Below are 16,118 nucleotides of genomic sequence, written 5' to 3'. Positions count from 1 at the left end.
TGATTTGTCAGAGACGAAAACAGATTTCCCAAAGCGCCGAGACTCCTGATGGCAAAAAAAAAGAAAGAAAGAAAAAAAAGGAGTGGATCTTGTTTGCTCGGGGGGGTCACGGACGAGTAAAACCGGTGCTTCTCGAACACGTCTCGTCGGTCAGGAGTCGACTACTGGCGACGAACGCCAACAAGCGAACGGGCTCCTCTCCAGCTGCAGGAATGTGGCGTGATTTGAAGTCGCTCACCAACCAACAGGAGGATGATGGACCTGCTGAGAGACGCAGACTCCATGCCCTGCAATGCCTTGCACTGATAGGGAAGGCTTTCCATTGGAGGGGGAGAAGAGGCAGAGGTGCTTTTTTAAGATTTCATGTCGTCCTCAACCCCCCACCTCCTTGCAGATAAAGGTTGCCGTTGCCAAGGTGACTTGGCAGAGAAAGGGAAAGTATCTGGCTGTTTTTCAGCCGTCCTTGTGCTGGGGAAGCTTAGAAGCCAGAGGCATAGATAAGACTATTTCGATCCCTCCCTTTTCGGCGGAACAAAACCTGTACGCATGATATAGTGCCCTAAATACCTCAAGACACTTCGGCCCATTTGAAAGCTGCCTAAATATGCGAGACATGCGGTAATGAGCGAGTTGGAAGCTGCTTTCGCCTGCTAAATCGGCGTGGTGACATTAACACGCGCAGACAGACAAATCGCCTCCGTAATGAAGAAACCGAGGCGGAATGTTACAGTCAGGAGGAAAAGACTCTTTATGTTTATTAGCCATGAGTTTCACAGTGTGAAAACAAAAGAAAAGAATCAAATGTAACAGAATAAAAAACAGAAAGGAAACTTTGAGAGAAATCCCATGCACACTGACAGAATCGTCCCGTCTCGTTTCCGACTTTTTGTGAAAGCTCAAGAAGACGAGAGAAGAAGGAAAAAAAAAAAGAGTCTGTGGAAATGCCGCTCAGCAATTAGGTGCAAATTGAAGGGGCATTCATTGCTGGCTGTTGCCAGGGAGACTTGTGTGTGGCGGGAGGGGGAATAAATATCCTCATCTGATTGGTTGGGTTGGAGTCTCTTAATTCAGCAGTTGGATGTGGTGGACGTTACAGAGCCACAATGGTCCCCACACACAGGTCTTCAAATTCACAATAGGAAGAATTTTCTGAATGGCCGAAGGAAGGAAGGCTGAGCGGCACTTTACTGGGGGCTAATTTCCACTGGAAGTTAATGGAAAGTGGGATGTGTGGGGGTCTTAAAGGAAGAAGAGCTGAAACAAACTATACCAATTCCACCAAGACAGAATCTTTTACAATGTGAATGAATTTGACAATGCAAAACCGCAACATGTTTAGGTCACCGAGACAGACAAACAGACACAAACATTGAGAAGATGTTAGCGGACATGTTAAGACTTTTGTTGCTGCTGATTTTTTATTTTTTATTTTTTGTTTGCAGAAACTTGCTTCACTGAATGTGTTTTGTTTTTTTTTAATGGTGAAAAGCACTGCGGTGTCTGCCCTTGACGTTACACAGCATTCGGAGCCAAACTCAAACAGCTAACGGGGCGGCGGGTTCTCACTCTGGGGGAGCCGAGTTGACACGTGTCGCACGGCCTCTGCTGCAGACACTGCCAAATTCTTCACCACGTCCGGGTCGATCTGTCATTGTGCCATCCGATCTTTTCTTTTGGGCCTTTATTATTAGCAAGAATATGAAGGTTGGGTTTTTGTTTTGTTGTGTTTTTTCTTTCAATTTCGCCTTGTTTGGGTCTAGATTTGGGCTGGTGCGAGTTTCTACCCACAATTTCAAAAAAGATACCAGATTACCTAATTATCTAGGAATAGCAACGTTAGCAAGTGCTGCTAAACAGCATGTTTAAAGAATGAGAATGTTATCTTCAATTTTTAATTTACCGATGTGCAGATTCTCGTTGAAAAATGTACGTTGAATATATAAAAACCACTGTCTTCCCTGCAACTGAAGGGCAAGAAACTAGCCTGCAGCCCGCTGCTAGTCCCGCCATGAGACGCCAATTGCAGCTTTCAAATGATAATTTTAACATTTTGACAGACGAGGAAAAAAAATTCAAAACTGCCAAATTTGTCTGTTTTAGCAGGTTTGATGGAGGTGGGTGTTAGCCTTTTCAAGCAAGCTGACCTTTAGCGTGAACCGCAGGTGGTGCGATACGCTGGCATTTTATTAAAGGGCCTTTAAAACAAAGAAAGGGAAAAAAAATCTTGATTTTTTTTTTCTGCGGTTTTCTAAGCAAAACCTTCTCATGTTGGAAGTTGATCCCAGTTTCCAGCATATTCCCAAGTGAATGCCCCATCTTACGATGAGCAACTCTTTCTGTGATTTAAGTCTCTCTCTTTTTAAGCCACTTGAAAGGAAGTGAGCAGCGAAGCTACGTCTTGAAAAAAGCAAGTTTCTCCTGGCAAAGACCGAAGTGTGCAAAAGGCAGCTCACTGAGACCAAATAAAACACAACACTTGGCCATGCACGACATAACCCAAACGTACATTCACATCTGAATGCAGGCAGAACAGAAATAAATAGGATTAAACATATTAACATGACACAGTTACCAGTACCATATAAATTAAGACTACACTGCAGCAAGTTCAAGAAGAAACAGATGTTTTTTCAAAAGAGAATAATAAATTCAGCTTTTTGTGTTAAGGTGACAAGACTTTGTGAAGGGTACATGCCAGTTGTCACTGAACCACTGTGAGAGAACATGCGCGAAAAAGGGTTTCGGCGGCGAGTCGGCAAGCGAGCCGGCGGTACCGTTGGGAGAAAACCATGTTTTACGGCGTCGCCGCTGAGCTGCAGAATCCAAACACGGGCGTTAACGCGTCAGCGGCAAAACGCAGGACACATAAGGCCGTGACCTCCAGGCACACGCAAATCCCATTGATCCGCCTCATGAGTGGCGGCGACAGGAACGTTTTTTTAAGAGAAATGCTCAAGTTTTTGCTTATTTTTCTGAGTCTGGAGCATAAATTAGCTGTTAACAGTCCAAAACAAACAAACAAGCAAACAAAAAACAAAAACAGGGAAGATTTGCTCCTTCATTTTTTCCTTGTATGAATCAGATATTCAGTCAAAATCCATTGATTTTGTTCTTTTTCAGTCAAACCGAAGCATTTGTCATGCTATATATACATATATATATTTATATATATATGTGTGTGTGTATGTATATAGCTATAATTTTTTTTGTCATAGAGAAAACTTCACAGATCGTCACAAGCCTGTTATGACTACATATGAAGAATGCAGCTTTTCATGATATGTTTGCAGCACTCCTATGGCAGCATGAAAGCACAATGTGCACACAGGGTCAGAGTCTGTGCCTCGCAGATCAAGCGTCGGTCAGTTCGGTGTCTCAGAGCAAGATGTCCGCCTTCCTCGACGCCACCTTTGGGTTCTCTGCTCCTGCATGTTTTGTCCTTTTTGTTTATCATCTTCTCTCTTTTTTTTTTTTTTTTTTGAACATTTTTGAAACACCAAGATGAATGCGGGGCATCTGTACATCGCTTGCGTAGCGTCTCTTTTTGGAGAAAGAGAATATGTGCTTCTTCGTGGCCCGGAGACCGGCAGATGACGCAAAACCGGGAAAATCTGAGGAGAGAGAAGAGAAACTCGTTAAACAGGCCAATAAAACGGATGAGGGAAAGTATAATAAAAGCAACAAAAAGTAAAAAGGATCAGATTTACAGATGACCTGAAAAATATGTCGTTTCAAAGAACTGCAGTGGAGGAATAACAGCAGTGCAAAAGAGTACCTCTGGCTTAATTTACGCTGAGAGAAAATAAAAGAAATCAAATAAAAAGAAAGTGTCTTTTATTCACATCCTGTGATCTACAACAGTTGAGAGAAACAGCAGCCTTAATGTTCACTATGGTTTTACGGGCGATAAAACCCAAGGGAAGTGATTAATTTCAGTTCATGTTACATTACAATACATTGTGGCGAGTCTAGCATTATTTTCTGCCAAACTTCCCCCAACTCTGTTTCCTGTGAAAAGTCTGGCTCGCATCCAGCTCCTCATCTCCTCAGGAGCTCTTTTCACTTTTAAAGAATTTATTTATTATGTACCTTATCTCGACAGCTCATATGGTTAAAATCGTGATGGCTAACATGACTAAAATGTATTTGTACAAATCTCTCTATTACTGGTACTTCAAAAATATAAATTAGTATTGACCGAGTATGTTATATGTAAGATTTCCTTAGCTTAAAACGTGAATAAACAGTAGTTGCGGAAGGACGTAAAGAACTAATTTCACCTGCACGTCTTGGATAAACAGAAAGAAAATGTTAGGATGCCACAAAGTCAAAAATCAACAGATTTCTGACATTTTAGAACAACTCAAGTCTTGGCAAAGAAGGTGCGATGTTTATGTGAACACTGTTTTCTTAACCTTTAAATCACCAAACTTTTCCATCAATTCAAATCGCTGGTGGTACTTTAATGGTCCTCAAAACATTTTTTGATGTCACTCATCTAAAAGATAAATAAAATACTAATCAACAGCCAAAAAGTTGTTGAAGTAAATTGATTTTTATTTATTTCCAATTCTTCTGCAGTCAAATGTCTGGTACTGTGTGTGAAAGTTGCAAACTGAACTAAAAACAATGTATAACAGCAGCTATTACTATATGCAGTAGCCATATTGGATTGATAGGCTGGGGTCAGGGAGAAACTTCTGACTTTTTCAGCTTCAGAGCACTTTCTGCAGAAATCGTAACCATAGATTGATTTTGGCAGCCAGTTTATACCACACCTTCACCTTAACAACATGTGACATAGTTTGTTTTTTTATAATGAGCATTCATTTTATTTATTTGCCCTGTCCCCAGTTATGTAAGGTAGAAGAACATTGTTATTTCCCTGGATTTTATGATGCCATCTGTCGCCACTGAACTACACAATTTCTAAGAGACAAATCTAGAAAGGAGAAACTCTCACACAGTTTGTTATTGTTCTCCTGGGAAAAAACTCAGAGCATTTCTGTTTTCTTTCTCTAGAAAATGTTTCAGATCAAGAAGGGAAGGAATATTACAACCCAGGAGCGGCAGAGCTGTTCTGAGCCGTTTCCTAACTTTATCAGAGGGAAGACACAAGCAGAGCTAAGAGAATGAGGAGTCTCTCCGCTTTCTTCTTCTTTAGGCCTGTCAAAGCATTAGGAAAAATTAAAAAATATGAAGAAGAATTGCTTGCACAGCTTCTTACTGTGTGGGGGCATTGGTCTGGGAATTGTGCAAACATAAAGATGAGGAATGTGAGCTCACTACCCATGCTCCACATACGTCTGGCCTGCTTATCGTCAGAGCAGGAGTGCTGGGTTAGAATGAGGTCATCAAAAGAGCAGACAAAATGGTAAATCTTCAGAGTAAAATAACAACCATCAAGGATGATGTGTGTGTGTGATTGAGTTGTGAAGGACGGGGTTTGTGCCTGCAAGCTCTCCAGCTCCACTTCCTGACTTCCCCTGCTGTCGCTTCTCTCAGTCACCTATTCTTGTAGCTGATGATAAACGGCTTCCGACGCGAACTGCAAGCTACCTCCCTCTTTTGCAATGTAAAGACCACAGCCCTGCCGCCCCCATCAAAGGTCCGGAGCCTGGAGTGGTGTGAGGGAACTGAGATTGGATTAGTGACAGCAGGGTTTTGAAGCTCGGTGATGTGTGGTACAGCTAATTTGCGAATCCTTTTTTCTTCAGAGAGTTTCTCCCCCACGGGAGCTATAAAGGTATCCAATTCTCTTTCAGTTACCCTTTCTGTCCTTCGGCCTTTCCAAACAGTCACATACTTCAGTTAACTGAAGCACCAAAGTACTTAACAGGTTTCCCAACTTTACTCTTGATCTTGTTTTACTAACACAACCCCAGCCTCTCGCACATTCTGAAACAGGCACAAGAAATAGGATCCGACCTAAAGCACTGGCATCAACTCAACATTTTGGAACATGAGGATTGAAAGGCCCTTTCTTATTGTAACTCTTGTTAGTATTAATTACTGGTTGTCCAGAGATCCTAAATTAGATCTTAGTGGGTTTAAATGCTTAGTAGACAGTCTAAGACACTGCTCTTACCTAATGGAGAAGGTACAGGTCAACGGTTCAGGATTTAAGCTGGTAGATGTTTCCAGGTGCTGACAAAGGCAGTAGGAATGAGTGAGTACGGAACAGTTGTGATGCTGTTCCATGCATCGAGTGTGGGGTCGTAGCAGTCCAGAGTTTTACACCGCTGTGTACCAAAGTACCCGCCCACCACGTACAGTTTGTTTCCCGATGCCACAGCCTGGCAGCTCATCCGCTTGGCCGTTACGTCCCCCACTTTAGTCCACTGGTAGTTCTCGCTGCTGAACTTGTAAGCCGAGCAGGCTGAGAATTCGGTATCCCCGCCCATGACAAATATTTGGTTCCCCAGCACGGCAGCGGCGGTGTAACGCCACGGCTGTGGGCAGGATGCTGGCACAGTCCATCGGTTTTCCTGCGGATCGTAGCACTGCACCTTGGGCAGTTTGTCGTGGGTGACGCTGGTTCCACCGAAGGCAAACAACTTGAGTTTCACGCTGACCACTGCCGCATTGCTCACACCCTCTCTGAGAGGTGCCACCATGGTCCATTTGTTTGCCACTGGGTCAAACTGTTCCACTTGTTTGAGGGACACGGACGGAGAGGCCGGGAGACAGCCCGTTGCCGCGGTGTGTCCTCCAACAACATATAGGCAGTGTTTCAGCTCCGCGGAGCCATGGCCAAACCTGGCGATGAGCATAGGTGCTGCTTTGGACCATTCCTCATGCACAGTGTCGTAAACCCATACGTCTTTGGAAACGCCGTTCTCTGATCCTCTCCCGCCTGTGATGTACACCTTACAGCCAATGGCACAGGCACTGAACTCCTTTCTGGGACTGGGGATGTCAGCCTTCGGGATTATCTCTTTGGCTTTCTGGTCTACCAGGTACAATTTGTCACACATGAATGTCTGTCCGCCAAGCAGGAAAAGGGCATGGCTGGTTTTTCTAGGTCGAGCACATGGGCTGTTGACCACGCCATCATTCTGGAGGATCTTCAGCTTGCAGCGTATGGCTTCATCAACCAGTTCTTTGCTTTTGGCCTGATCATTAATCAGCTCTTCTGTTGAAACATTCTCCATTAGAAAGATGGCAGGCAGTAAGGCGAGACGAACTGTTCTCAGAAGCTCTGGGAGGTAGCAGTGCCTCTTTTCTAGGTCATAGTTAATCCAATTAAGGGCAGCTTCATAAACCAGTCTCTCATCTTCTGTCTCCAGCTCCTCATGCGACAGAAGCTGCACAACCATATCTTTGGGCAATTGGAGAAAGTCCTCGGTCTTGCAAATGGCAGGGAAGTTGCTTAGACACATACCCCAGGAGAGCTCTGACAGCTTCGTACACTGGTGGGCGTCAGACAGCAACAGCATGCCAAGACAGTTGGACGGATGAAGGTTTCTCTCCAGGAATTCGGCGCAGGCATCGCGGATGTCCTGAAACTCCAACATGTCCCCAGCCTCCAGTAGTGACTCTGCATTCTCCTCGTTGATCACCACCCGTGATGAGTATGCGTAGTCAAGCAGCAGCTCTAAAACCTCTGGGTGGATCGAGTCTCGGAAGTCGACCTCACTGGCCTGACTCTCCCTCAGACCGCCACTGAACATGGCCTCGAAGTAGCGGCTGCATGCGGCCAGCACGGCGCGGTGGCAGGGGAAGGAACGGCTGCCCGCGTGGAGGAGGACGTCGGTAAAGAGCCTCTGCTGCCGTAGAGAGTTGAGGTGCATAAGGACGCTGTCAGCGTAGGAGGATTTGTGGAAAAGGTAGATGTTCATGGAGCCGGTGCTGGCTCGGGATTTCCGATTCTCATGGACGCACACTGACATTTTCATTGAATCCTGAAAAAAAAAAAAAAAAAAAAAATGAATGCAACATATTTAAAATCTATAAGAACAGATATAAAACACATTCTCTTTTACTGTAATACATTTTAGGCAAGTCTCAATCTTTTAAATCATGTATTTATATTTCTTGTGGCAATAAACTTGGGAAAAATATTACTAGAGAATAGATTATCTTCATATGCAAAGTGATACATATGCAGATTGATCAGCTACTAAAGTAAGCCAAATTTGCCTCACAAATGTAATTCTCAGCAGTGAATGCTGCACATGCAAACACTAGGAGGTTGATGTGGCAATTTTGAATCGTTCAGTGCTAGTGTCCATAAAAGGATGAGAAAAAATGCACTTTCTGGAAAAGGGAAAACAAAGCTCTATCAGGAAAACAGTAGAGATAGAGACTGCATCATGTACACAGTGTGTCCTTGGCCAAGGACATAGCAACAGTATTCTTTAGAAATTATCGCTGAACATTTCTGAAGAGAAAACTTTAAAACATGCAACAGTTTGTTTTTCAAAGAAAAGTGTGAGCTTGCATCTTCGTCGTAATCACCCTCACTCACAGCATGCTTTCATTCCTCCAATTATTTAGCAATGGCAACTGCCTCCTGCCTTGTGGTCTCTCTGTATTGCAACCAAGTCCCTGTGTGAGCTCGTAAATCCACATCAAAAAAACATCCACATTCTGTGTCTGCCCTAAAATCCACACTCCTCAATAAATTTCACACAATCTCGCACTATTCCATGTATCGCATAAGCTCTAAAATCGTCCTTTCCGAGCTTCGAGTTGATCCAGCTTGCTTGTTGTTTCCTTATTGGCAGCCAGCAGCTGCAGTGGGCGGTCGGCTCCCAACCTTCCAGTTACCGGGAATTCCAAGGATTCCAAACATTGAAGGCAAAAGACGCTCGCAAACATCCATGAAAACCTTTTCTAAACACCTGTGAGGCATGATGCATTTCTCCCTCTGCGCTCCAGTTTTCTGTTTACTTGACTGAAAATGTGAGTGCCCTCTGAACCCTTTTTTAAAAATTCAATTTTACTGTGCCAAATATTGGTGGTTTTTTTACGATGACATACGATGACTTTGCATCAGTCATGCAGTAAGAATAAGGATGCTTTATATTTAATCCAAGCATAGAGCCTTTTTGATATGACAGTATTTGCATATTAACTATGACTATTTTGATGTTTCCTTGTTCAGTTACAGGTGTCGTCCATCACATGTAAATAAAAGAGTTAATGGAATGATTCAGGATTTTTGAAACGAGGTTCTGTTGAAGGCCTATACGCAGTTACTATCTCTCCTGGCATCTTCATTTAGAATATATCCATATTTGTCAGTAATGCAAGCAAAAAAGCTAAAGGCTAGTATGTGAAAGTCCTTCTACCGTCTCAAAACATGCCAAATATTAATAAGGTTACGGAACGTAATGCATTTCTATGAGCCTTTATACCACAGTGCTGCTTGCAATGATAGTTGACACCAAAGTAAATGGTTATTTACACCGGAAATGGATATTGGAGGTTGGGTGAATGAAACATCAAAGCAATCACATGGATGTTCGACTGAAGTTCTCCAGATTCAACCCTTTGCCAACATGTTCCCCCATTTCATACCTACAAGTTTTTTTCCCCTTTCATCTTAAGAATTTTAATTAATTATTGAGATAAAAAGGTAATAAAATGCTTAAAGAACAACAGAAAATCTTTAATTAGAGGGGCACAGAATGTAATGCTGGTGGGTATGAATGGACATATGTGCAACAGTGGGCTTTACTCTGACCAAAATACTTGCAGATTTCACCCCGGAAGAGTACTACTACCTTCATTTGTCAATAACATATTCATTCTGTTTTGTGAAAAATAGTGCAATCATGAGGATAAGACAATGTTTTTATAGATACTGTGGCAATCTATAAGGGGGTTGGAGGTTGGAGCTTAATAAATGTGGCAAATGTCTGTTTTAAGTTTGGCTCCTTTCCACCTTGCAGGTAGAGTTAGCCTCCAAAACCAGCTAAACTGGATTAATACTAAATGAAGATGCTAACAGGCAAACCTTTGTAATGTCTAATATTTTACTGTTTATAGCATTTTTTAACAGATCCTTGATAGGAAAGACCCTGAAATATCCCTTTAAGTTCTGTCAGAGGGCAGACGTTGTACAAACCTGTCGATGGTGAGGGATTTTACATTCGCAATAGATTTGAGTTCAAAAGACCTCGTTTGTCAAACGAGATTCCTCCTGAAGTACAGAGAGGCGAGGGGACAGTTTCCAATTTCCATAAGTTGCATCATGCGCTTAAGAATCCTCAGAATGCAGTCTTGTGAGGAGGGAAATCAAGTGTGAAGCCTGTAGGTACAAGCTTCACACTTGAGGATTTGTGAAGAGCACTGTCACTTCTACCTTTGGCTTTAGGTCTCTGTGAATTCTGAAGGAATCGCTTTGAACTCCCGCTTTGATGTTCATGACGCACAAAGAAGTAATTCTCAGCGTTGGCTGCAAGCGTTCTTCCTTAGCCACAGTTTGTCAGTTTCTTTATATTGCCCCTTTTCAGATCACGGTCGTGATCGCGGCCTCACACGCTCGCTGCGTGATTTTCATCTGGTCGATTTACCTAACAAACCTTTGGTTTCATGCTGAACTCAAATGACTTGCGAAACCAAATGAGGGAGCCTTCCCAACGGCTTGGTAAACCGACTCTCTTTGGTACACTGTGTTTGTGTGCGTTTCGCACAGGGAGCACCAGCATTATTTGTCAGCAGTTTATGAAACATAAAACCGACTGGTAACTTCGCTCAACAGGCTTTATTGCATTCCAGCACAGACATGACCGGGGCACACGTCATCTCCTGGAATCAGCGATGATTGGAATATCCTCACCTGGTCTCTCAACTGCAGGTGCCACCTCCTACATCAGACGCACACACCCACACGCGCGCGCACACACACACACACATGCATACATGTACACACTCCGTCTCTGCTTCTCTAATTGGAAGTTGTAAGTAGCTTGATTTGAGTAAGCGAACCTAATAAGTCCGGGACTTAATTAGAGAGGTTCTGCTTATGCTATTAATTAGCATTTTAATAAATATGGCCATCCATAGTTCATGTCAGAAGCACAGAAGCAGACAGGCAGAGAAACGACTTCAGGAGGAACACAGCTGCAGCTCATATGATTAACTGGACAACAATAATCATGTGTAACGATGATAAAGGTAAAAGATTCCAGCATGAACATGTTAAACTAAGTCATTCTGCGGTAGATTATATATTTTTTTCCTATCTAGTCATAGTAGCTGTCACTTTGGTCCTCGAGTTTTTCTTATTATTTTTTTCATCTTTTCAGTCCCAGTGCAAGCGTTAATTTGTGTTTTAGGCCAGTATTTTACAGTTTTTCATCCTATTACTATCACTCTTCATGTAACTGTGATTGTGTTTTTATGACTTTTTTTTTAAAATCTGCTTTAAATTGGTGCCTTAGTTATGGAAGCCAGGTTTGTTTCATTGTCATTGTGAAACTCTTTGATTCGCTTTATGCATCTTTTATGGCTATGTTTTCCATTTCTAAGCATTTTTTGCTATGTTTTATAATTTTCCTTATTTATGCCACAAAGGGCATCTTTGGGATGATCTTGGGGTCATTTATTGTGATATGTCTTTATCATCTAGCATTCTGAAATGTCTTGCAGCTGAAATGTACTATGCAAATAAAAGTGACTTGACATAAACTTTAATATACTCAATTTTACATATATTTATGTCTCATTTGTGCATATTTAATTTTTCTTCAATGTTATCCTTGATGTGTCTTTTTTCTATAGCAGATATATTTAGCTTTATGTGCCCCCAATATATCACATGTCAAATGAAAGGAGAGCTAGTGATCACACTGAAGGTGGGAGAAAAAAAACCACAACTGAGAATTTGCATCAGTTAATAAACCCAAACAGACAGTGATAACATATAAATGTCAGCATCACTGCACTTTGACTAAGTAACCTTTAGCTTCAGTATCTCGCCTTTAATTTCCACTGCGCAGTAAATTTCTCTACGAGCTGACCTTGTCGCGGCTCAAAACATTAAAACATCTTCACGACAAAATGCAACATGGCCTTTTTCTCAGAACTGCTAACAATCTAATCTGCTGTCCAAATGTTTGTTTGCTTGAGTGGAAGAATTTCAAAATGTTCTTGTTTTAACATCCCTATTGTATTCCCTGCACATGACATCCAGTCCTGTGTAACTTGTTTTGGATCAAACGGTCTGCGGACCATGCAGACTGGCGCAACACTGCTTACAGTAGAAATTTAGCCCTCTTCAAACTGTCCGCACCGTAAAACATAGCAGCGGTGGCGGTGTCATCCTGTGGGGATGCTTTTCTTCAGTAGATTCATGGAAAACTGTGAACGTTGACAATATTTTCATTTTCAAATAAAAGGCTAACTTTACGGCTGATTGAAAACATTTTTGTAAAACCACGTGCTACACTGTCCTGATGCATCACCATGATATCTTGCTGAAAGACATTCAAATTTGAAGTCGTCACCAGATGAAGATTTATGTCGACCTTTACAGGATTTGCTCTCCTTAGATGTATTTGCCGTGGCATGTCATTATGATCCCATCTTACCATTTAGATCGCGATCAAAGCTCGCCTTGTTAGGAACATGCTGTACGCACTACGTAGAAGTTAGGATCAACCTGACAGGCTTCTCTAATAAGAACTAACTACTGTAACCTGAGCAGCAGCATCTCCACTGACTTGTCTTTTCTGTTGTTGCTGTTGTTTAGGAAGGTATATGGAGACCGCTTTAGAAGGAGATAAATTCCTCCCAAAATGTTAGCTGTGCAAGTATGAGGAAGTGGCACTTTCCCATTGTTATTTCATTCTACAATGAAATGAGTTCTTTCATTTTGACTGCATGACTGAGTTTGTGAATCATTTCTTGCGCCTCCACCTGAGAAAAAGCACCAACATTTCTCATTGCTCATGCTTTAAAAATGTGAGCTTCTGCAACCAGAACACATTCTTTTCGATGCAGAGGAGTTTTGGTGAGCATTTTTTACCCTGTTTTATATTGGACTCCCCCCCCTTTAAACTGAACATAACACACATTTCCAGGACTTGTTCACAATGAAAGTAGCTCGCTGGGCCATGAGAGGGATGAGAGGCAAAATGCCATCCTCATCCTTTTCAAAAAGAAACCAGATCCAACAGACGCACAGCCAGACTATGTGCCACATGCAGAAAGAAATACAAGAATGGGAAGAGAGAGAGAGAGAGAGACAGAGAGAGAGAGAGAGAGAGAGAGAGAGAGGGAGTGAGTGAGTGAGTGAGTGAGTGAGTGAGTGAGAGAGAGAGAGAGAGAGAGAGAGAGAGAGAGAGAGAGAGAGAGAGAGAGAGAGAGAGAGAGAGACAGAGAGAGAGGTCTGGCTGCAGTCTGATGGAAATTATTGCCAGGTGCTCACAGTCAACCATGGACATGGGAAGAGAGAGGGATGGGGAGGGAGACAACTTCAAAAGTAAACACCAGGCTTATGTGGACTTAGCTCCGAGCATCTGCCGAGCGAGACGCACAACAAAGACCGCAGACGTGCAGCGGCTTCAGGGAACCATCTGAAGACCCTCAAACAGACTCACATCCATTGGCTGCATCCATCCATCCATATATATATATATATATATATATATATATATATATATATATATATATATATATATATATATATATACACATATACATGCAGCCTCGTCCAAGCTGCTGCAATTTAAATTATAACAATTAAAGAAAAATCACAAGGGAGCGTATAACACCTTACGCCGCCAGCAAAGAGGAAGAAATCCAGAGGAGGGGAGAGAAGGGGGTGGAAAGGGAAACGCAAAATGCAAACAATAAAAAGTAATATTGACATAATGAGAATGTCAACAATTTGCCCTGATGCGCTCGACCCGGACCTCTCCCCTTTCACTGAGCAACTTTAAATTCGTAGGTCAGTGGAGGGAAAAATAAAGCGCGTATGTGGAGAAATTGTTTTGGGTTTTTTTTTTTTTTTTTTTTTTTTTTTTTTTTTTGTGTGTGTCGTTTTTACCTCTTTGGGTGAAAGAAGGACTGCAGTCGAGCCCGACGGGTCGCTCGAGCATGCCACTCGCGAGAGAGCCACGATGCAAAAGCCTTGTGCGCTCGCGCGGAGTGGTGGTGGGGGGGACTCCTTCGGTTACCTCCGAGGAAACAGGTCGCGAGAAAAGCCGCTCTGTCTCTGTCTCTGTCGCTCTGTCTCTGTCTCTCTGTCGCCAGCGCGCGGACTGGTCGTCGGGGTCTGGTTGTACGCGGTGGGGACGAGGTGAATAATAAGAGGAGACGCTGTTTGGAGGCGTTCCTCCAGCTCCAACTCCAGCTCCTCTCCGTCGCTCCTCCGCCTGCGCTTCCACTGAAACCAATGGGTGTGTTTAAACGAGAGGACCGGACTGTCTATGGCAAGCCGTTTCCGTATTTAATCGAAGAACAGCCTCTGTATTCTGGCCAGGTTGTAGAGAGCAATAATACCATTTTTCAAAACAAAAATAAGACTCTTACTAAACATGGCCCCTTGTTACGGGATAGCGTTACGCTGCTACAAATGGAAACTAAAAATAGGTTTTAATGTATCTGCAACTCCAAAACGCGACCTTTGATCTCCAAGAACTGCTTTTAATTTATCCATGCTGGGCCTTTAAATCGAGTCCTGACATGTTGTCATACTCCACGATGTTAACCAGTCTCCAAAATATAAACACTGTATAATGTTAAAACGGAATTGTCCTTCTTTTTGTTTCTTGTATAAGTTATCTAATTTCACTAATTTATGAATTCAGAAAGCTTTTAAGGTCGTCCTCGATGAATTCACTCAAACCTCGAATGAGATCTTGTTTGGGATCGTTCTATGCTTGCAGCTGTGTGTGTGAGAAAACATTAAAATGATATTTTTACTCGCCTTGTTGTCTGTTTGTCTAAAGAATGGAGTTTGGAGGTTAAAAAGCACGTTTAGAAATCAACAATTAGAATAATGGTTCTATTTACCCATATCGACAAAAAAAAAAAAAAATTGATATATTATTTAATACTTTTCTCATTTCAAGTAACTTCAACTTATTATACATTTTCATATTTGAGAGATTAATAATAAAAAAAAGTACAACCAGAATGGATCAAAGCTATCCACAAGGACAATGTTATCATCATCTTGAAAATGACACAAAGCAACAGAGATCTGACAGATGTTCAAGAAAGAGTTTGTATTTAGGTATAAAAAAAGGTTGAGAATGCTGTAAATATCTGAAACGTTCACTTTGCCCGAAATAATTGGCTCGTTGATGCCTGCGCCATTGCCAGCGGCACCTAGTAAATCTAAAGGCGGCTTGCCATACCCGAGAGACGGGGAGGGGAGGATCAACTCGCCCGTCTCAGGCACGAAACGGAGAGAAGAGAGAGACAAAGAGAGAAAAACGGGCTCGCATGCACAGGGATGGGACGGGGAAGCTGTCTCACAAGGCGACAGCAACAAGAAACAGTAAATTAAACATCTCACTTTTCAGATCCAATTCATCCAACGTTAGTGGAGGAAATGGTTAGAGCTCACCATGGTAACCTAATCCCGAGTGAAAGACACCAGTTTCAACCAGTGTTTGCTCCGGAACATATAGAAAAATGCACAGCATCATCTCATTGCTTTCATTTAGAGAAGAAAGACAACAAGTTTGCTCAATGCTTTGAAGATAATGGGATGATTATCACTTGCCTCATTAATGCTATCTATAACTTTATGCATAAACTTGATCATAAATCTAGAATAAATGGAAAATTGACTTTAATAAACGTGCAATAGCGATCTTTCCGGTGGAGTCCAGCAACAGGTGGAGGAGGGGCAGTGCTCGTTCTCTACCATCTCACAGTAGCAGGACAAATGCTTTAGCAGTTTTCAAACCATGACCTCTTGAAACCTCTGAATATCTTGCTTTTCTGCATCTCAAATATGTCTAGTTAAAATATTGGCACACCACCTTTAAATCTCTAAATTTTGTAAACATGAGAGGAATATTAAGATCTTTAATATGTTTCTTCTTCTTCTTTTTTTTTTCTTTTTTAAATTAGACTTAAATTTCAAATGCTCCACTTTAATTCCCGACATTCTGTCACAGCTTTTAAATTTGGAGCAACACCCCCAAAAT

The 16,118-nt window shown here is 42.2% G+C and overlaps 1 protein-coding gene across 1 annotated transcript; it reads right to left on the bottom strand.

Annotated features, from left to right (window-relative positions):
* Nucleotides 1-730: 730 nt before the first annotated feature.
* enc1 (ectodermal-neural cortex 1) lies at nt 731-14,334 on the bottom strand. Its single transcript, XM_055052605.1, has 3 exons — nt 14,003-14,334; nt 6,089-7,904; nt 731-3,611 (listed from the first exon to the last, which is right to left on the bottom strand). The coding sequence occupies exon 2, from the start codon at nt 7,896-7,898 to the stop codon at nt 6,123-6,125; it is 1,776 nt and encodes a 591-aa protein (XP_054908580.1). The 5' UTR covers nt 7,899-7,904; nt 14,003-14,334; the 3' UTR covers nt 731-3,611; nt 6,089-6,122.
* Nucleotides 14,335-16,118: the final 1,784 nt, after the last annotated feature.

Source organism: Poeciliopsis prolifica, unplaced genomic scaffold (genome assembly GCF_027474105.1).
Source record: "Poeciliopsis prolifica strain line A6 unplaced genomic scaffold, Auburn_PproV2 SCAFFOLD035, whole genome shotgun sequence".
NCBI lineage: Eukaryota > Metazoa > Chordata > Actinopteri > Cyprinodontiformes > Poeciliidae > Poeciliopsis > Poeciliopsis prolifica.
The sequence above is the reverse complement of the archived record's forward strand: the minus strand, read 5'-3'. Positions and strand labels throughout refer to the sequence as shown.

Bases quoted from the DNA above. Each gene is read 5' to 3' on its own strand.
- enc1 (XM_055052605.1), bottom strand. From the start codon at position 7,898: ATGAAAATGTCAGTGTGCGTCCATGAGAATCGGAAATCCCGAGCCAGC.